Source organism: Coccinella septempunctata, chromosome 8 (assembly GCF_907165205.1).
Source record: "Coccinella septempunctata chromosome 8, icCocSept1.1, whole genome shotgun sequence".
Taxonomy (NCBI): domain Eukaryota; kingdom Metazoa; phylum Arthropoda; class Insecta; order Coleoptera; family Coccinellidae; genus Coccinella; species Coccinella septempunctata.
The window spans coordinates 19,853,944-19,875,504 of NC_058196.1; the positions used below are offsets into that span (position 1 = coordinate 19,853,944).

Consider the following 21,561-nt stretch of genomic DNA (forward strand, 5'->3'; position numbering starts at 1 on the left):
TATTTTTTGGATCAAATTTTTCCAATTATTCAGTACGAATAGATCGTATCTGGATTAAATTACTGAGGAACTAATATTCCGTAATTTCAAAATTAAATGAATTAACGTCTCCGTGTGTTGACAAATGTCAATTGACAAACTACATAAAGGATTTTTAAGAATTCGTCTGATGAAGGAATCTGACATAGACACCGAAACGTAACGAAGTTTTACCACAAAGTTCATTGTCAGACAACAATTTTGTCCATCTGATTTGCTCCTAATAAATTAGTACAAAAATTTACGCAGGAGCAATAAATCGATTATTTCAATTTTTTAATTGATTTTGTTTCAAAAACTGGGTGTGAAAACCCTAAAAAATTTCAGAAAATGCCTCCCAGTCCTCCCAGATTTAATTTCAATCGATATATCATAATTACAACTTCGATTGAATTTTCGGGTTGATTTATATCAAGAAAAGGAAACCACTAATTAGTGCTCAATTATCTTCCAGCTATTCATTTTCCTTTCAGAGCTGAGAACATACAAACCTCTTTCATAGCTGAAAGGACATTTTTTACCTTCTCACTTCCAGATTGACGCAAAGGTCATTGCTGTAGAAATTTTCGAATGTCGAAATCAGCAGGAATACGCGAAAGTTGGAATGGCTTCAAATGAACCCATAATAGTTTCAGGTAACTGCGGAAAAGTTAACATGAATTGATTTGCTATTAAAAAAGTTTTTTGCCGACCACATAATAATAGCTCCGTTCAACGTAAACGGAATCACCCATTAATGACCCCTTTTGATGGTATGATTTCTTATCAATGCCTAATTGTGATGGGCAACAGAAGTATTCAGCAGCCCTCCATATGATTATTTTATTGTAGGTTGCCTTGATTTTTTGTATATATACAGGGTGTTTTCAAAAAATTTGATTTTTTTTGACAGGTATAAGTCATGAAATAAAATTATTTCACCAAAAATTATCTTTATAAAATATACAAGATGGCTGAGCTATAACCCCTAGAAGTTCGACAAAATTCAATTAAATATCAAGTAGATTCTGGAAGGTGACTTCGGCATCGGAAAAAAGAAAAAAAAAACATATGGTTGATCAATTGTTATCCCATTTCATCCCATTTTAACGACGATTGCAGGAGGGTTCGCATAAGAAGAAGATTGTGATGACCATTGTGAAAAAATTTGTGAATAATTTAGAAGAATTTAATCGGTCACGGGTTCTCATTTGAAAAAAATGAGTTTTGAGGTTTTTGTTATGACTGACTTTGACACTGAAATAGAAATACACTGTATGTACAATGGAATTTTTAATTTACGAAGGGAAAAGCATTAGTCTTTCTCTGAAAGAAGCTAGAAAATTGGGAATTTTCATGCAAAAATCTACAAGTTATTAACATTGGAATGGGGCCCTAGTTGAAAAAACTGGGTAATACTTTTAAAAAATCAAAGTTGGTGTCATTTCCGGTGAAACCGGAAGTCGAACGAATCTGAAATTATTGCCAAGAATTAATCTCTCTTAACAAAGCTCAAGTATAAAATTTCAAATGTTTATCCCAAGTCTTTCTTTGAAATATTCTAACGAACGGTCTACCCTGTATATACTTTTGAATATCAGCATTACATTGTTAGTTATCAAACAATATAGCATATGTATGAGTTTTAATGTGGGTTATAGTAACGGGGTACCATACAATTCGGAGTATGATACAAGAGCTCAGGGAAAAACCTCAGTAAAAAAACCCTGTCTCCCAGTGAGTAATGTAGTGATGACAAATTTGTTCACAGAAAAAGCTTTCAATACTGAAGAGCTTCTTTCCAGTAACATAAAAATTTCATTATCCTCTCTCCGCATCTCGAAATTATATCTGAAATAAAAAACCAAAGCAAAAACGAGAAAAAAAAAACAAACTTCATCAAACTAAGTAAGAAATAATTAATCATAGGTACATAACTTGTTCACCAATAGGGAATACTTCTTCTGACGAAAATGATGTATTTTTTATGAAATATCTTTGAAACGTTACATTTTTAAATAGCCATTTCAACCGTTTCCCAAAAAAATTATTTCAAGTACTTAAAAATTGAAAGTAAGAATGGGTTTTTCAAATGCGAAGCGTTTTTTTTCTATTACACAAGTAATCGACTGAAATATGCGTTGATAATAAAGGACAACAAATACACTATCCTGATGAGATAGACAAAGATGGCTGTTCATGAAGTCGGCGACGAACGACGAAGGTCGAAAAATTTATGGGATTTTTATGGTCGGTTGCTGTTGAGGCGCCTTATGATGGCTGTAAATCAACAGCTGTTATTTTATAAACACGACATTGTCCTTTTCATTTTCCAGTAGGCGCTGTTGCCAAATCGTAAAATAGAAACGAAGTGATTAAAATTTTAAAACCTCATATTTGAAGAATGATTTTGAATAGTTTCCGCGATGCATTTGAACAATTCATGAATGAAACTCATAATTATTCGGTTTAAACTTGCATATGCTGTGATAACCCAAATTGAGGAGAATTCCCCATTGCACTGTGAAGACCATCATCTCTGGGTCAAAAATACTCAGTTGATTTTGGTGTGCATTGCTGATAAATTGCATAGGTTGCAGAAAAGTGTAGTTGTAGATCGTACGAGAGTAACCAATACCAGAATTTCAGCTTTCACAACCTTCGCACCTTGCTTTACAGATATCGAAGTGAAATATGTGAATGTGAATTACTCAAGATGTCGCATATCTATCCAGTTATTGATGAAAATTTTTTGAAATCTAGAATTTTCTATTTCAATTCAAAATGATGTTGACGGAAAAATTTATGTTCGCTATTATTGAACGCAAGTATTTTCCGTCCGCATCAGACTCTGTTCGTCCGTAAACTCTTTTCGTCCGCTGTTCGTCACTAAGATACAATAACGCCAGAGCGATAGAATCAATTTCGTGAATCCAGGAATTGATAAAAATATATGTAAATGCCTGTGATAATAACTGTCATTTGCTTTCAGAGATGGAGCAATAGGTAATTACGGAGACATAGCCGAGGTCACAACAGGTGAGTACTTACTTTTATAAAAGTTTGTGGGCTGGACAAAAAAAGTATAATAGTTTTGCACCTTGACAAAAAACTGCATATGGTCCTGCCTGTTGTTATTTGCAGGCTCTACTATAATAGACAGTTTTTCGGCCATACATAAATACCTAATTTGTATAATGTTCTCATATCAATCACCCAGCACAAAAAGCAAAAACAGGAATAGAGATAATGACCATGACCCTCGCCATGACCAATGTTGAAATGATCCAGATGTCAATTTTGGTTTCTTATAAACTTTTTGGAAACAATCCGTGCAGTCTGCATAGACATGAACTTACCTTCAAAGCCTGGGCTGCTTCTTCGTGAGTGGCGTTCCTTAAGTTGATCCCATTGACACTCAGGATCTGATCACCTCTCCTCAGCTCTCCACACAGATCGGCGGGTCCACCGGCCAGAATGAAGGATATGAAGATACCCTCACCGTCTTCTCCGCCGACGATATTAAAGCCAAGACCGGAACCACCCTTATGTAAGACAACGGTCCTAACGTCCCTACAAAATGAAGAAAACAGATGAAGGAGAATCGAAAATGAGGAAATCGTATCGGCCAACAAAAAATACGGAGTTCGTGCAGGTGCCAGAAGATAAAATATAAATTTAAAAAGGCGTGGAATCATTTCATCGTAAAAAAATACTTGACAAGTGAGTCTGTACCCCCTGAAGGTGTGTTTTGGCGGATTTTCGATCATATCTGCAGTGGGACTTGAAATTTTCAAACGAATGATTGACATTTGAAAGTTGGAGAGCATTGAATTTCGATTCCAATGAGACCAAATGAATATACCGTTTTCGTTATTATACATGTCCTCAAAATTTGACCAATTTTCCGGAATAAAGTGAAGTATTCGTCTTAACAATAGTTTTTTTTGGAAAATCATTCAAAATAACCTATTTGACAAGAAATCACCCCTTGAATTTTTTCGCAAATACTTTTACACACAGTATATAATAAGGCAAAAATGTTTCTCCCGATCTCATCTACACTGCCATATATGTTTATTCAGTTTATGTAGCAAGGCTCTGTATCTAAAATTATAATGAGCACAAAAATTCTTTCATTTTAACAATCATCAAATTTTGATTTGTACAATATACTTTGAAATGTTTTTTTCATATTTGATGAATGTAATTCCCAATTCTAATACAAAGAGTGAGTCTTTGACTCGTACAAATATTTCAACATTAGATTTTGAGGAATAATTAGCTAAATATGTAACAGTACACTTCTGTGGATCTTTTAAACAGAGTTGTATTCAGTCAAAGTACCCAATTTTTCAACTTTCACACATAATTTTTAATTTTTGAACATCCACTTACTCTAAAATGGCTTATTACCCGAAAAATTATGAGAAATACTTTTATTTTTCAAAACGTTCAAATATTCATCAGATAGCGTCCAACTTAGTTTCAAGAGTTGAATTCTGTGAATATTTGGTATTTTTATGGTACGTAATGTCACAATGACAAAACTGGAAGACATGGGTGATATCTTGTGTTCGAAAAAATTTTTTCAAATGAATGAAAAACTATATTCCGAAATTTATTCCATTCGATAAAACCGTTTATGAGATAGGACAAAATATAACATTTATTTTTGGTTTTTCAACAGCCTGTATTTTTTGAACTGAGCATATTCGGAAAAAATGATAAAGGAAAATCTACAACTAAAATATTTGTACGAGTCAAAACTCACCTTGTATAAATATAATTTATATTGGGTAATTGGGTCCTTTCGTTTGCATAAAAAGTGTAGCACTTTTCTACACTCGATTTTAGTATACGTTTGCTGATTGAATTTACACCAGTGTAGAGGAGGTGTTGTTTATCTACATCTCCTTTTGACTATGTGTAGATAAACTACACTTCTTCTACACTGGTGTAAATCAAATCGAGTGTAGAAAAGTGCTACACTTTTTATGCAAACGAAAGGACCTATTATTAACCTCAGGAATTTTGAAATAGAAATTCGGAAAATTTATTTATGTTGTCTGTGGTTCAATAAATACTAGAATAGAAAAACTAGATGTATAATTTTGAAGTTTTACCTATGTTGACAATTGACATAAAAGTTGATTGAACCATAGACTACATAGATTAATATTTTCCGAATGATGAGTTTCCTCACAGTGATTCTTTGAAATAAATATAAAACTATCTTTTTATTCATATATTCGAAATAAAAACTGATTGGCATTCCGAAAATATGAAAAAAAGTTTCCACAATATTGCGGAAAATTATTTTTGCGTTTTCGGCAGAACCGAAAGTTGAATGAAACAAAAACGATCAGGAATTGTCACTAGACCGTTGAATTGAATTTTAAAAAGCAGTCGAATTCTCAAAATTCATGTTTTTTCTCAAAAGGTTTTGTCGACGTCGCTACGTCTATATCCGATGGTTGGTGAGAAGTACTATATTTATATTTTCAAGTCTACCCAATAGTGAACAGTTTAGGTGAAACACACTGTACCAAAGATTATTCTTTTCTGATCTGTTGGATATAATTCTTCAGTCTTCACTGCAGAACCATATTTAAGCTGAAGGATGGTTCAACTAATAAAAGAAAAAATAAATTAAATAAGATGGTCACTGATACACGGAATAACCCACAAAGGATTCTATCCATATAAATAAACTGAATCTAGGTGAAATTTTGGAATATCTTGAGAAGTTTGAATCAAAATCACTTCGTTGATATGTATTAATCGATAGGTCACCAGAATGCACAGTATGAACACTACCACAGTGAAAGTTTCAGTTTTCACTATAAATAGGATGCTTGTGGACAACAGCTAATTCACAGAAAATTATCGACAAATTCTTTCCTCTTGTGTCGATTTTCTTACGCGAACTCATTGCATTCAGAAAGAACCAAGGAGAATTTCGCGCAGAAAAGCTGAACACAGAATTAATTCAGTTATTCTTTCCCTGCATGTTCTTGAAACTTCAATTAAATTTTAAAAATTGCTTTTTTAGTGGCACGCGAGAGAGAAGTTCCGACTTCTTTCAATATTTAAACGCGAAAAAGTTGCAGTTCGTGTTTACCTTTCTTCCGGCAAAATTGCAAAGTTTACCTTTTAGCCTTTTTCTTGAATCTCCTGCTCAGCCTCGCGAAGGTGGCCCTCAGTGGAAACGATCGAGGCGGCTTGTTCTTCGTCATGCTGCCAATTTTTTTTTCCTCGTGCAAACGGATTCGCACAACACTTCCGACTTGAATTCGAACGTCACTCGATCGAAATACCGCGGATGTTCATTGCATATACACTGAAAGGAGGGATCCAGGCGATAAGGAGATGCTGAAAAAGAAGGAGTGTGTTGTCGAACAAAAAATTTACGTTACGTTTGCTAGCCGGCATGTGACGGAAGATTGACGATGGACGAGACACGTGCTGTTTGTTGAAGTGAATGTACAAATGCTACTACTACTTGCGATTTTACGGAAATGCTACGGGGCCTAGGATTGCGGCATTGGTAGGACAAGTTTTGCGCTGATTAACCGGGAGTTATTTCATTTAACGTGACATAAATAAGAGTAAAAACTGTTTCAATGGAAAAGTATTTTTTTTCATTATATTTGTGCCTTTCGGTTACTTTCATCATTTTACAATCCTTGGAAGGTACCCTGCTCTCAAATCCAAGTTATATAAAAGCAAATTCATATTGAATTTTCAAGGTGAGTTTAGACGTTATTCAGGCGTTTTTTTTTCGTGTTTCGTGCATTATATTTAAGGTTTCATCCATAGACTAATAATTTATATATTATTAGACTATGGTTTCATCACAGAACACATTAGTAGTTGAGGCGTTCTGTGATGAAAACTTACTCTAATAATAAATAAATTATTCCATTCCATTCCATTGCTGTATCCCGTTACCGGGAATAAATCTACAAAAAGACATTAAAAAAAAAATAAAATTGCGAACAGACTTGTAATTTCTTAGGGCTAGTTGCGATTGTGTGCCCTCCTGACTAAAGAGACCCAACCGTGACCTGCAGATCCTTCCACACAGGTATGGATAGTCACCAACCAGATCTGGCCGCCGCTGTATCCTTCTCGATTCTCCATTATAACTGTGTACCAAAGACCTCCACTGTGACCTTTCTAACGCTAGTTGTTCCCAGTTATGATTGGCATTAACTAATTTCAGGGATTGATATAGTGTATCCTTAAACCGCTTATACTGGCCTCCTGGTTTCCGGGCTCCCTCAGTGAATTCGCCATATAGAGCTATTTTGGGCCTTTGGGGAGTCTTGCATCCTCAGAATGTGGCCGCTCCATCTGAGTCGGGCCGTCGTTACTTGAGGCTCAATTGCTGTACAACTCGCCCGTTGCAAGACTTCTGCATTCGAAACTTTGTGGAACCATCTGATGTGCATTATCTGTCTTAGATGACGTTGCGTTTGTTCAAGCTGTCGCCCTACAGGCGACATATTAAACATTAAATTATTAGACTATGGATGAAACCATAAATAAATTGCTCCACATGAGTTACGCTGCAGCGTATACAGGGTGGTTAAGAAAAATCGAGTAAAATAACGAAATTTTATTCCCCGAGAATTCAAGCATTTTGAGACTATCAATACAATGTATGGCCTCCACGGGCACCAATAACAGCTTGACATCTTCTTTGCATAGTACACACGAGGTTGTTGAACATTTCTTGAGGAATTTGGTTCCATAAACGGGGCAGAAGCTCTCTTAGATCATTTAAGGATTCTGGAGTAGGTTGATGATTATCTAATCTTCTTTGGAGCATATCCCATGCATGTTCTACGCAATTCAAATCTGGTGAGTGCGGAGGTATTAGTAAATGTGGAATACCAAGCTCCTCGCGCGCATTCTCAACTATGGCTGCACGGTGCGGTCTAGCGTTATCGTCTTGAAATTGAAACATTTCACCAATAGCAGCGTGAAAATTTGGCACAACATTGTCAATGACATGCTGCCTATATTCTAAGGCGGTCAGATTCCCAGGAAAAATGTGTAGATCTGTGCGCCCGATGAAACATATCCCGGCCCATACCATAACACTACCCCCTAGGAACGGATGGACTCTTTGGACATCTTTAAAATCGTCCATATCTGGATTCATCAGTGAAAAGGACACTATGCCATTGATCGTTCCAATTGAAATGTTGCCTTGTTGATGGAACTCCTCTTAATGGACGTCTAGAACCTAGATTCACCTCTCTCAAACGTCGTCTGATGGTTTCGATGGAAACTTGGACCCCATCTGCATTTTGAAGAGTATTCCGTGATGAAACTATCCTGAACAGGTGTTGGTTTTCGTCGCCCACCAAGCCTTGGTCTTTACAACATGGAACCTGTCTCCCTGAACCTATTCCAAAGACGAGATATCACACTTTGGCTGAATTGGAGCCTTTCCGCTACAACAACCTGAGATAGGCCACCCTGTAGCATTCCGATATCCAATTAAGAAGAGAATAAGTTTAGTAATAAAATATTTGAGGTTCTGAAACTACATATATGTATATCCAAATTAATTTCCATCAACTCTGAGACACCCTGTGTAAAAAATTCGAAGATTTCGGATATTCGGATATTTTGTGTTCATAAATCGTTCGAAGAGTTGGCTAGGGATACCGCGACCACAGCGTATGTGTAGCTCTATCATAAAATCAAATGAAATTTTTCTCCTATTCCTCCGTCGCTGATCGAATGTAGTCTGATTTTTCTTCTTCATGTGGTTGTTAGCTTCATTTAATGTCATTTCTTGTTGTATCTTTTATCTTTTTCACAATAATTAAGTAAGTCAGAAAGATATCGCTTAGCGATATGCCCATCCTAATTATAATGAAAATCAATTTTAAGAAAAAAAAATTCAGATTCCTGAGTAATAAAAAAAAACTAAAACTTCGCAAGAACATAAGAACAACTCCACCCTCTTCTTTCCGATCTTGGTTGAAGAAAAGTCCTGCGGACAATCTGAGGACAAACTCAGAATCTGTAGCTCACCAAATCTGTTATAAATTGTACTTAGCAGCAAGAGGCATTAGCGTGACAGTTTTAATACTAGTCCCGCCGAATTTACGACGACGTCTGTAATTAACTTGTTAAATTAATGTCATAATGAAATGAGTCATTTGTAATTGACTAGCCGAGTGAGTTATCGTTGGTGGCTGAGGTGTACTTTCGCTAGGTGAAAAGAATAGATACGAGGTCAATTAGCAAGAAAACGACCGTAGCTAGCGGCCATTAGTAGGTTACTGCGGTTGATTGCAGAGACTAGAACTCGTCTCATTAAACACGTAATGTGAGGAACTGTGATGAAAAATTATTTAATATTTCGAATTTAAATTTCATTCATGAATCACTAAGCATGGCGCTTCTTACATTCAATGCGAAACAATAACAGAAAAAAACTGAGGTGAAATCGGAAATAGGTATTTGCATGATTATTCAAATTAAATAGGAGGGATTATTCGTTAATAGCAGACCGGTGGCAGAGTAGCTGAGGGTTTTCCAAGATGTTAAAAAATCGTCAGGTGTACAGGGTGGGCAAAGTTCGTTGTCTGAGGGGATTTCGGAACTAAAGCAGCTAGAACAAAACGGATAACCCAATCTCTAGCTCTTTTTTTCCTGACTAATCCAAATCTGTAAACGAGATCGACCTATCATTTAAAGATTTTGAGTTATGAACAAAAATTGAGTCGCTACTTGTTCATACTTGAACGTGCCAGAATTTCATACAGATGGTTAATCTGACACTAATCAGGGGGGTTTTCTTAATCTGACAGTTTGAAAGCGATAACAATGCATTTTTTTAAATTATCTCCCTTCCTGTACCAATCGTTCTTGTATTTATCATGAAAGTTGTAGATCATAACTTATGTCTGAAGCAATTTAACCATACTCTTAACCGTTGAGTTAGAGGGCGATAAGGGCATAGAGCTAAGCCAAACACACTTGCGAAAGGGCAAGGCCAATGTAGAATCCCAGTCTAATGTACCTACATTCATCCTCATATTATACATATCTCAAAAACGTCTGAACGTAGAAAAATTGCATTGGACGAAAATTCTAGAATATACAGGGTGTTTGTAAACAAATGCGATGGACTTAGGGAGATGATTCCTCGAAGAAAATAAGCAGGGGTAGTTCCTATAATTTTTTTTCAAAATCGACCTCCCTTCCAAGATACACCCTTTGGAAGGCGATGACGAGTTTACAGTTTTTGATTTTTTTTAACGGGTTCTAAAAAAGGGGTTGAAAATAACAACCCCTTACGATTTTCCTTCAAAAATTGTTTTCGTGGGATATATTTTCGAAAAATAAAATTCTCTTATGGTTTCCCATTCAATTCTGGAGAGAAAAAGTCTCTTGCAAAATTTGGATACAATCCATATTCTCGGAATAAATCAAAACTCACAAACAGTTCTGATCACTGTTCATTCCATTTCATCGAATGAGTGTTCCATAGAATGACTACCTCCCGCTTAAATACATGCATCAACTCTCTGCCTGATAGATCTTCGTATACTGCTTGTAAGTTTTTATTTATTCCGAGAAAAGTATCGCCTGTATCGAAATTTTGCAAGAGACTTTTTTTCTCCAGAATTGAATGGGAAACCATTAGAGAATTTTATTTTCCGAAAATCTATCCCACGAAAACAATTTTTGAAGAAAAATCATAAGGGGTTGTTATTTTAAACCACTAATAATGAGATAAAAAAAAATGTGTGAGTTAATCTACTTAGTGCTTCATATTATGTATATTTTTATGACTCAGTGTTTTTTAGAACCCGTAAAAAAATAAAAAAATGTCAACTCGTCACCGCCTTCCAAAGGCTGTATCTTGGAAGGGAGGTCGAATTCGACAAAAATTTATGACACCCTGCATTACAACTCTCATAGAAAATGCGAAAACGATTTGAAGCTCATGAAAGGAGATAATTGAAAAAAACTCATTTTTGTGACCTTTATTGCCAATTTTTATTGTTCAGAATAGATTTCGCTAAATAGAATTAATGGAAATTTTGGCAAAGTTGGTAAATAGAAACATGCCAATGGAAGTATCGAAAACATGTATATTATAGAATTATATCAGTTCTTCAACCAATTTTGAAAATTAACTTATTGGAACACTTTTTCTTGCAAGTGAAATTGATATCAAATTTAAACATTAGGCTTTGTGCACCTATTTTATTTTTTAATTTACTTAAAAAATCGGTATAGTAAGGGTAGTCATCAGCTCAGTTCATTATGATCAAGAAATTAATGAAATTCCCAAGAAATCATTGAATTCGACAAATACAGGTCTAATTATTAAATGGTCCATTAAATAAATAATGGACAAATTGATTTGGAGTCAATACTTGTAACGTGAAATGCTTGAAAACACGTCTTAAATGCCGTGATGATTTACTTAGAAAAAAATCGATGTATGATGAGTGGTAGATAGTAAAACTGAAAATTTGTAATTCCGTATTACAAAAAGAAACATATTTTTTGGAACCTCACCCTTTATCCAACAGTGCTTTGGAGAAAGGCTGCGATTGCCATCCCTCATAAAATTTACGTCGGCACTGAACATTATCGCTACCGTTCTGTAGTCCATAATAATTATGCCCATTTCTCGCAAATTGCCACATTTTTCAAAGCGATTTAAAGCCGCTGTGTATGCATTCAAAGCGTTCAGGAAATACGTCACAGAGAAATTCCCCTAATCATGATATAAAGGGTTATAACGTTCATTAGTCGAACTTCTGGATGCGCTCCGGAATCAGAATGGTAATTTGAACGAATTAATTTGGTTATTTTTGTCGCTGGGATGTGAAAACTGGACGCGCCCCTGATATATTATATGAAAGGATACGAGATGCGAATATATGAACGTAATGAAAAAATTGTTAACAGGTAACGGCGTAAGGGTTGTTTATAATTGTCTGCAACGTGAAAACATTCAATCAGGTTGCCAGGGATGGACCGGTCTTTTGGAGATTCGGAGATTTTCCTACAGCGAAGCTAATTTTTTGTGATAATGGGGAATTCTCCTCAATTTGGGTTATCACTGCATATGCAAGTTTAAACTGAATAATTATGATTTTCTCAAATTCACCGCGAAAACTATTCAAAATCATCCTTCAAATATGGGGTTTTAAAATTTAAATCGCTTGGTTCCGAGTTTATTATTTGGCAACAGCGTCTACAAGACAATGAAAAGAACACTGTCTGATCAGCTTGTTTATAAAATAAATAACAGCTGTTGATCTACAGGCGCGTACTTACTGGCGAGCTTCCACTGCAACCGGCCATAAAAATACCATAAAATTTTACAACCTTCCTCGTTCGTCACAGACTTCATAGATAGCCATCTTTGTCAATCTTATCAAGATAATGCATTTGTTGTCCTTTATTATCAAGGCATATTTCAGTCGATGTTGCCAGCTTGTGCAATTCTCACAAAACGCTTTAAACTTTAAATACCCATTTTTATTTTTCATTTTTAAATGCTTGAAATAATTTTTTTTGGGAAACGGTTGAAATGGTTATTTCAACATGTGACGTTTCAAAGATATTTAATAAAAAATACTTTATTTTCGTCAGAAGGAGTATTCCCCATTCTGAATGGGACCGTCCAAAACCGATTATCAACGATATCAAAAGCATATATACATAGGTTCGTAATATATTCGACAAAATATATCCCTCCAAGCGTAGATAATCCGAGTTTCGCGAAAAACAACGTCGGGGTGTCTCACATTTTTTCAAATAACTATGATTAGAGTACGGAGGTGTAAATGATCATAAAATCCAAGAGATAAGAAAAACATTACACAATTATTGGATATTAAGGTTGAATACTCAATGATATAATCAAATAGAATCAGAAAGTACAAAATAAGGCATAGGACAACAGTTAACAAAACAAATCATACACAAATCTTTTCAAGATTCACGACCAGTCCTTTAAAATTTTAATACCCCATTATACCCTTCAACAAAACACAGTTTCAAATTCCAATGGGGGATTAAATCTTGATGAAAACTCCTGTAACTGGGCCAAACCTTTGCAAAAAGCCGAGAACCTGGTCATATTAACCGTGTTTCTTTTCGAAAAAATCCACAAAGTAGTTTCGACTATGCCAGAATTTTGAATTTTTAAAAAAATTCTTGTACTAATTTGTCAGGAGCAAATTAAGTGGAAAGAATTGTTTCCCCACAATGAACTGAAAAAAGGAACTTTGAAATTATAATCATGAATAGTAACGTTTCGGAGTCTACCCAGGAAACACACTTTGGTTTACTATACGTCTAATATTCATCCTAATGGTATATATTTCGTTTTGGTATAACACGGTACAACTATTCTACGTTTAGATTATACCTTTTTTTTATGATAGGTCTATAAGACGTCTTTTAGGGTAACTGTTATATACCACACTATATGTATTATGCTTATCCATAATATATTATCAAGAACTGAACAGGATGTGATCTGTTATTGACTTCGTTTATTTTAAATTCATGATAATTTTCATCAATCATCGAGGTCTATAAGATCTACAAATTATACGTCGAATATATACTACTTTTCGACGTACTCCATAAATGTTTATTATACCAATATATACTAGGTTTTGGGAACGTCTATTGGTAGAAGCCATTATTATACCACATTATATTTGAGCTATTTGGCTCATCAATAGCGAAGTATACATTCTTCAATATACATAGCTTATTTCTCAGCTCTAATTATAATTTTCTCATTTATAATTTTGGTACCTAAAATATGTGTAGAACTATAATTATACATATTGTACGTCGAATATATAAAACTTTTCGACATATTTCATAAACATATATTGAACATGTTTGGGTGATATCTTTGAATTTTATGAAAATATTCCAGAATATAAGGAAAAATCAGTGGAGTGCAGACAAAGAGATGTATTTTTTTTGTATTATTGAATTGAATATATTCAATTCAATAATATATTACGGAAAAATGTGTATTCTCCCATAGTATATTTCCGCCAAACGTATCCATCGTCCTCTAAAGATTACACTCGTACGATGCTTCGAGGTGTTGTCACATGTAGGTACTATCCGTATCATAGACAATTCTTCTTTCCCTATGATCCGTACATTTATTCCATTAGCAAAGTTTTTGCAATCTGTAGTCGTGATATAGAAACACTCAAGGAAGTGGAACGTATGCCGCTACCTCAATGAATAATTGTTAGCGTGATTTAATTGTACTAATTTGTAAGACTATTAGATATATCTACTACATCTCTCTTAGATTGGCAACGCTGATGCCATGCGCGAGCGCGAAAGCTGGAGTAGAGGTTCTACGCCTGCTCATCGAGCTCGGGCATGATTTTACTACGCATGTGTCGGTTGCGGTCGTTCTTTTAAGAGTCGACGCTGTTCATTGTCCCTTTATCGTTACTTCGTTGGCCTCCATCTTGCAATAGTTTGTGTAAACTGTATTTTCGTGATCATCGTTGTTTGAAAAATATAAAATTTTCAAAGTGTTATCACTGTGTTTGTGTATTGTATGCCGTAAATTGGACTGATCTTTCCTTGATATAACGTGGTGAGTAATTATTAACTCTGAAATTAAGGCAAAATACCTACCTAAGTTGAATTTTTTATTTTAGGCACTACTCAACCTATCCATTTTTGTGTGTTTCCTGAAATTCTAATTGCTTTTAAAGAGGTGTTATTTTGAAATTAATTAGTGTATCATGTCCAAATACAAAATACTCTGTAGTAAACGACATTTGCGTAGAAGAATTAATCGAAAAGTGCATGAAATTTGTAAAAACTTAGATAGTCCAATGCATAATGATGAAAACCATACAACTTATGGTAGTTCCAGTAATTATGTCAATCATTCTTTCTCTAATTTTATTATAACAGATCCCATTAATGAAGAAAGAGCGCCAATTACTTCACCTAATATACTTATGACACAAGCAAATTTGGAAATTGACACTAACATAACTAAACATTCGAATTTGATGGATTTAAGTTTGTTGAATCAAGAATCTGAACGAAATTCAGTCCAAGAATCGACAAATAATGTTCGTAGCACATTTTCAGAGAATGTTGAAAAAAAATTTCATAATGACCTGAGTTCATGGGCAATTCGAAATAATGTGACTCATAAAAGTCTCAATGAGTTGCTACTTTTAATAAGACCTCAGTATACTTTTCTTCCAAAAGATGCTAGAAGTATGTTAGGCACTCCCAGAAAAATCGGCACAGTTAAATTAGATAACGGAGAAATGATTCATTTTGGGATTAAGATTGGAATTTTGAAATTACTTGAAAAGAACAGGCATTATAACTTTCCAGAGACTATTGAGCTTGTGATAAATATTGATGGAATTCCAATTTTTAATAGTAGTACTGTAGAGTTTTGGCCCATTTTAGCTTGCATAGATGGTTTAGATGATAGTGTGTTTGTTATTGCAATTTTCTGTGGTCGTGGAAAACCCTCACCTTTGAATGTTTTTCTTGGTAATTTTATTGAGGAATTCTCAATATTAAATAACAGGGGTTTTGAATACTTGGGAACTATATATAGAGTTTGTGTAAAATATTTCACTTGTGATGCTCCTGCAAGGGCATATTTGAAACAAATTAAAGGTCACACAAGCAAAGCTGGTTGTGAACGATGCACTCTTGCCAGTCACTATCTCGATAAAAAACGTTTTTATCCAATAGAAACCGCTCCGAATAGGGACGGAAATACAGATATATTCGCGTCATCACCATTGTCTCAACTCAAAATCAATTTAGTTGATCGTTTTGTTCTGGACCCAATGCATCTCATTTATTTGGGCATTGTGAAAAGAATTGTTGTCAAGTACTGGATAGAAGGAAAACGGGGAAATAAAATATCGAAACATGCAGTCCTCAATATTAATGCTAAATTGAAAAGAATACGAACTACTTTGGATTTCACTCGTAGAATAAGAACTTTGGCGGATGTAAAACGGTGGAAAGCCACTGAATTAGGATTTTTTCTCCTCTATTGTGGTCCTGTGGTCTTGAGAAATGAAATTGATTCTGATAAATTTAATCATTTTTTATTGCTGCACGTAGCAGTAACTATATTATCAAGCAAACATTTGTTAGAAAAATATTTAGAAGTTGCCAAGAACTTGATTGATCAGTTTGTTTCAAAATGCCCGACGGTGTATGACGAATTTTTTGTCTCTTATAATGTACACTCGATTTCTCATATAAGCGATGACGTTGAAAGATATGGTCCATTAGAGAATTTTAGCTGCTTCAAATTCGAAAATGTTCTAGGTCTTTTGAAGAGAAAAATTCGAGGCAGGAAGTTCCCCTTGAGTCAAATCAACAACCGTCTAGGCGAATTATCTACTATTAATGATAGTCTCACAAGAACTAAAAATATAACCATTAATGAAATAGTTCCTAAAGGTATATCCAGTCAGACAGAAATTTTTTTTGAATGCAAAAAACTCATTACAAGCAATTTCACAATCACATCGACATTCCCAGATAACATAGTTGTTATAAAAAAAAAAATTTATTATATTTCAACTATATTTTGTTCGAATGGAGATTATAAAATTTTGTGTAATTCACCGAAGTACAAAGAAAATTTGTATCGTGTGCCAATTGAGTCCTCCAAATTGGGTATATATTATGTACATGGTAAAGGAAACCCAAGTATGTTCTGTATTTCAGATATCGATTATAAATGCTTGGCATTTCATTATAAAAACGGATTCGCTATTCTCCCTTTAATTCATCAGAAGAATATATGATTTTGAATTCGTTTCCTACAGAGTATTTTTCCATCTCATTATCATTGAAGTTTGTTCCTATATTATATAATCAAGCACCAATATTCTACAGCAATGTTTTGTTGAGATTTGTAAAAGATTTTATTTTGAACAAAAGAACTGAACATCAATTTGAAAATTTTAATTTAAGTTAGCACTCCCACAGTGTTAGTAGTTTGACTTTTTTTTTCATGGCAGATAACCATATATTGTTATATGTATATATTATTCTTTTATAATGAAATCAAAATAGATATGTATTTCTATTTGAGAAAAAATATAGAATTTTTTTTCTGAACCATACTCGCATCGATCAATATTAATTTAAAAAAAAGTGTGTTGGAGATAATACTTTTGTTCAAAGGTGACCTCAAACTCTGGTGTTATTAATTTTATATGAACGAATATTCAATGATAGTATAAGTCTAGAAACGAAACTGACTACCATTCAAAATTGTACCTCAATATGTTTGCCATAATTGAATTCGCAAAACATAAATGTGCCATTATTCCAATGATATGGTTGATTGAAAATAAAACAAAATGTTATTGGCCCCGTACTAAAAGTGAAGAACTATTTAATAGTTTGGTACTAGCATGCTCTCCTCCTGAAAATTCATGGGCTCTATATGATGTCGATAAAATTCTGTTCACCGGGGGTAAGGACTTTTATTTTACATAGGTACAATTTAAAACTTAATGAGTTGATATTCCAGATGATTATGCTAAAACTTCTGCTCACTTTGAAGTTGTCTTAGCCCAGAGCACTTCATCAGATCCAGACGTTTCAACTTTGGGTAGAACAAGGTTTTCTGCAACTGCAGGGATCGCTTCCAAATCCATCAGTTTGAAGAAAAATGGAACAGAAGGTGAAGCAGACAATCTGATGAATGAGCTAAGTCATGTTTCAGACGAACGGCCCGAACAAACTAGGTATGAATGCTCAGCTGCGTATTTATGTTGGGCGCGTTTTTTCATCGAAAAGAAAGCCTTATCATTTTCCCAAATTTTTTTCGGAAAGTAAAGCAGCAATACGCAAGTTCCTTCAGTAACATCTTGAATATATAAATTTCAGCATATTGAACCATCCAGAATCAGATGTAGATTGCTTTATATCAGATGGTTCTATTGATTCATGGAAAAATGCTGAATATAAGAAACCTTCCTCGGATCCTCCTAAGAATCTCAGTAAAAAACAAAGGTAACAGATGCCTTGCGCTATTTATTCTATTCATAAATCGTTCTATTATTTTCATTTCAGTAGCGATAATGAAAGTGATTCCTGGGACAGCACACCAAAGGCAACCAGACACAAGGAAAATAGAAAGAGGAAAAAAACTTCTTCTCATGATACAAGTACCAAGCACAAAATGAACAGGTATATTATTCATCAAGACCTCAAATCTTAATACATAGTTATTTCCTTTGAGAAAGGGGATTTTTTTCTTGGTAAAGCAACTGACCAATCTTTATGAGATTGAAGAAAATTTTGAATGAGAAGTTTCCACAATGTCAATTGAATTTTACACGAATATTATCGAATCAATTTGTATATTCAAAGTCATTTCAATTTATTTGGTATATTTATTTCCTGCACAAAATATTGAGATTGACTCCTGAATTATACTTGAAAAGTCGCGTAATTTGAAAATTCACTTGTTTTTACCCCGTTTCTTTCATCGTAGTTCATGGAAATGTCGTAATTCTCTCGTGAGACTCCATTCACAAAAAATTTATTTTAGGAAATTCCAACACAACCAATCATCCGATTCGGAAGATTCTGATAAAAACAATACGACTTCGTGTGATCCTAGCATCAATGGGGCATGTAATACTCCGAAGTAAGTTACAATATTCACTGTTCATTGAAATTATTATATTTACATCACAGTTTTTCTAGATCATCCGTTTGTCGTACGGAAAAGAGAGAAAGTTTTTTGGTTAGCCCTAGCAATAGAGAAACACAACCTCTATTATTATCCCAAAACTATTCATCAAGAAGTAGCCCTTCTCAGTCAGCCAGAAGTACTCCACTGTCTACTAGGACTACGCAGGATTCATCAATATATATAAAGAGATCAGAACTAGAACATATATATTCTTCCCTAGAAGCATTGAAGGCAGCTCAGGACCAGCAATCAGTTATGCTTGGCGAGTTGTTGAGAACAATTAATGCACAAAATGCAAAAAAGTTGGTGCGTCCCAACAAAATGCCACCTTTACCGATAACCGACAAAAAAGGGTACAGAGAGTTGGAAGAAGCATTGAATGATGAAGCAGTTTTCGAGTTTTTGGTGAGTATCTTGTACTGTATCCAATTTTTTCTTTGGAGAGTTCTATAAAATGATCTACAGTAGTTCACGTTTTTTACATAATAATTTATATTATTTTCCAGAAGAGGCGTTTGTCCATCATAGGGGGGCAAAATGTACGGCACAGCGTCATGAATATGATGAAGTATTTGTTGACGAACCAAGTTGCCATGAAATTCAACTGGGCTGGTAGAGAAAAAAGGCCATTCAAAAATACTAATATGATGAAAGCCATACGTGGTATGTTTTGATTGATATGGTTGCTTTATTCATAACTTAACTGAAATTACATACGTTACAGAGGCAGCGATGTATGCTTATTCAGAGATGAGTCGTTCTGATCTGAATGAAGATCTCATAAATAAGGCAGTGAAGGACTGGCTGAAACTGGCCAAACAGCGTTTCGAGTACAAAAATAAACAAAAATAAATTTTGATCGCATTCCAACTGAAAGGTTCAGATAAAAATTTCAATCCATCAATGAAATCATTAAAAAAAAATCAATTTAGATTATCTTATCCAAAACGATATTCAGTTTTTATTTGAAGGAACGATTGAAAACATCTATCTGAACCTTTCAGTTTCTCATAAATTTTTTCGATTCATGTTTATAATGATTAATATGGTTAAGTTTTAAGTTGCAACAAATATGAATTATATATTCTGTTCACTTCATTCTGTTCTTAGCAAATATATAGATATTATAAATTTTGGAAACTACTTTTTTATTATTTTCATTGAAGGAGTATTGGTTTAAAATTAGTTTTCAGTTTTTCTAGAACCCAATTGACACGGCTCATAAACTATAGCTAACAACGATTTTTAGGCTACATCACCACAAATAAATATTAAATACAAGGCAGGTTTTAGCGGCATGCAGACAGGAATTGAATTCTGAAAAAAGTACCACCCAGAGCAGGATTCGATAATCGGGGTGTCGTAGGTTCGAATCCTGCTCTGGGTGGTACTTTTTTCAGAATTCAATTCCCGTCTGCATGCCGCTAAAACCTTCCTTATATTATATTTCCAGACACTAAATTTATCATTACAATATTTAATACAATAGTAGGTACAGTAAACTAAAAACGAATTAAGTTTTTCAAAAACGTCTATTTTTGATACATTATTGTCGTACGAAATACGATTCATAAACGTATATACACAGATCACTATATACGTGTATTTCTGGTATATTTGAGTCATTGAAAGTAGTATATAAGAAACGAGTAGTAGACGTATATTGAAGACTATTTTTTTACGTTAATTTCTGATCTACTTGAGTAGTCTAAAAGACGTATATAAAATACGAGTGGTAGACGTATATCGACGATTGATTTAATACGTCTATCCCGCGGACATTTGTCCTTCTTATTTTGGTCTAATAAAACCGTATTTATACGTCGGAATAAGTTGGCTTTTATATGTTTAATATACGGAAGGTGGTTTCCTGGGTATATCAGACTCCTTCATCAGACGAAGGTCAATTTCTGAAAATAAATCTGTTGAATTGTAACTTTAATGATTTGACCGAGGATTTGACATTAATTGTCGTTGATTGATTTAATTTTAATTACCGGATGACAGTTCTTTCTTCAGAAAATTAATCCAAACATGATCTATTTCTATTGAACAATTGGCCAAATTATTATTTTCATCCAAGAAGATACAAGACATATTTGGATTAACTTAATGAAGAAAGAACTGTCATCCGGTAATTTCAAAATTAAACGAATCAACGTTTCTGTGTATTGACAATTAATGTGAAAGGAATAAAGCTACTTTTTCAAAAAATTTTCCGAAATTTACCATTGTCTGATGAAGAAGTCTTATATAGACTCAGAAACGTTACGTTAGTTCCTTTTTTTTAGTTCATTGTCAGGCAACAATTTTTTCTACTTGATTTGCTTCTGACAAAATAGTGCAAGAATTTAGGCAGCAGTAAAGCCGTGATTTCAATTTTTTAATTGGTTTTGTTCCAGAGATTGGGTGTGAACTGTGAAAACCTTAAAAAAATTCCAGAAAATGCAGAATCCTCCCAGATTAAATTTCAATCGTTATCGGAATTTTGAATGTAATGAAAAACAAACGAATTAATTCAGATGCATAACATCCGTAGATAATTAAATCAACAAATGTTACGATCTTAATCGAACTAACACACTAGCATCGCTCGAAGTATCACTAGAAATTTCATTTCGTCGACAAAGAGTAGATGCTGACCATGGTTTCGGTGTAATATGACCTCGTCAGAGCAACAAAATTCCTGCGTCAACGAAATGCTGTGAATAATATAAAATACATCATAAATATGATGTATAAATACATACGGGAACCCAATTCAATTTCCTAACTCTCAG

The 21,561-nt window shown here is 34.2% G+C and overlaps 2 protein-coding genes across 9 annotated transcripts in view; one reads left to right on the forward strand and one right to left on the reverse strand.

The window, feature by feature from the left end:
* LOC123319500 (disks large 1 tumor suppressor protein) overlaps nucleotides 1-21,561 on the reverse strand; it is a 693,102-nt gene that overhangs the window by 34,463 nt on the left and 637,078 nt on the right. For all 8 annotated transcript variants that reach the window (XM_044906517.1, XM_044906515.1, XM_044906516.1 and 5 more), the window contains one exon: nucleotides 3,378-3,591. In XM_044906517.1, the coding sequence (XP_044762452.1) occupies nucleotides 3,378-3,591 (214 nt within the window). The remainder of the gene's footprint in view (nucleotides 1-3,377; nucleotides 3,592-21,561) is intronic.
* LOC123319503 lies at nucleotides 17,189-19,796 on the forward strand. Its single transcript, XM_044906524.1, has 8 exons — nucleotides 17,189-17,551; nucleotides 17,609-17,825; nucleotides 17,968-18,093; nucleotides 18,154-18,270; nucleotides 18,635-18,733; nucleotides 18,793-19,186; nucleotides 19,288-19,444; nucleotides 19,506-19,796. Exons 1-8 carry the CDS (start codon nucleotides 17,359-17,361, stop codon nucleotides 19,631-19,633), a joined length of 1,431 nt encoding a protein of 476 aa, XP_044762459.1. The 5' UTR covers nucleotides 17,189-17,358; the 3' UTR covers nucleotides 19,634-19,796.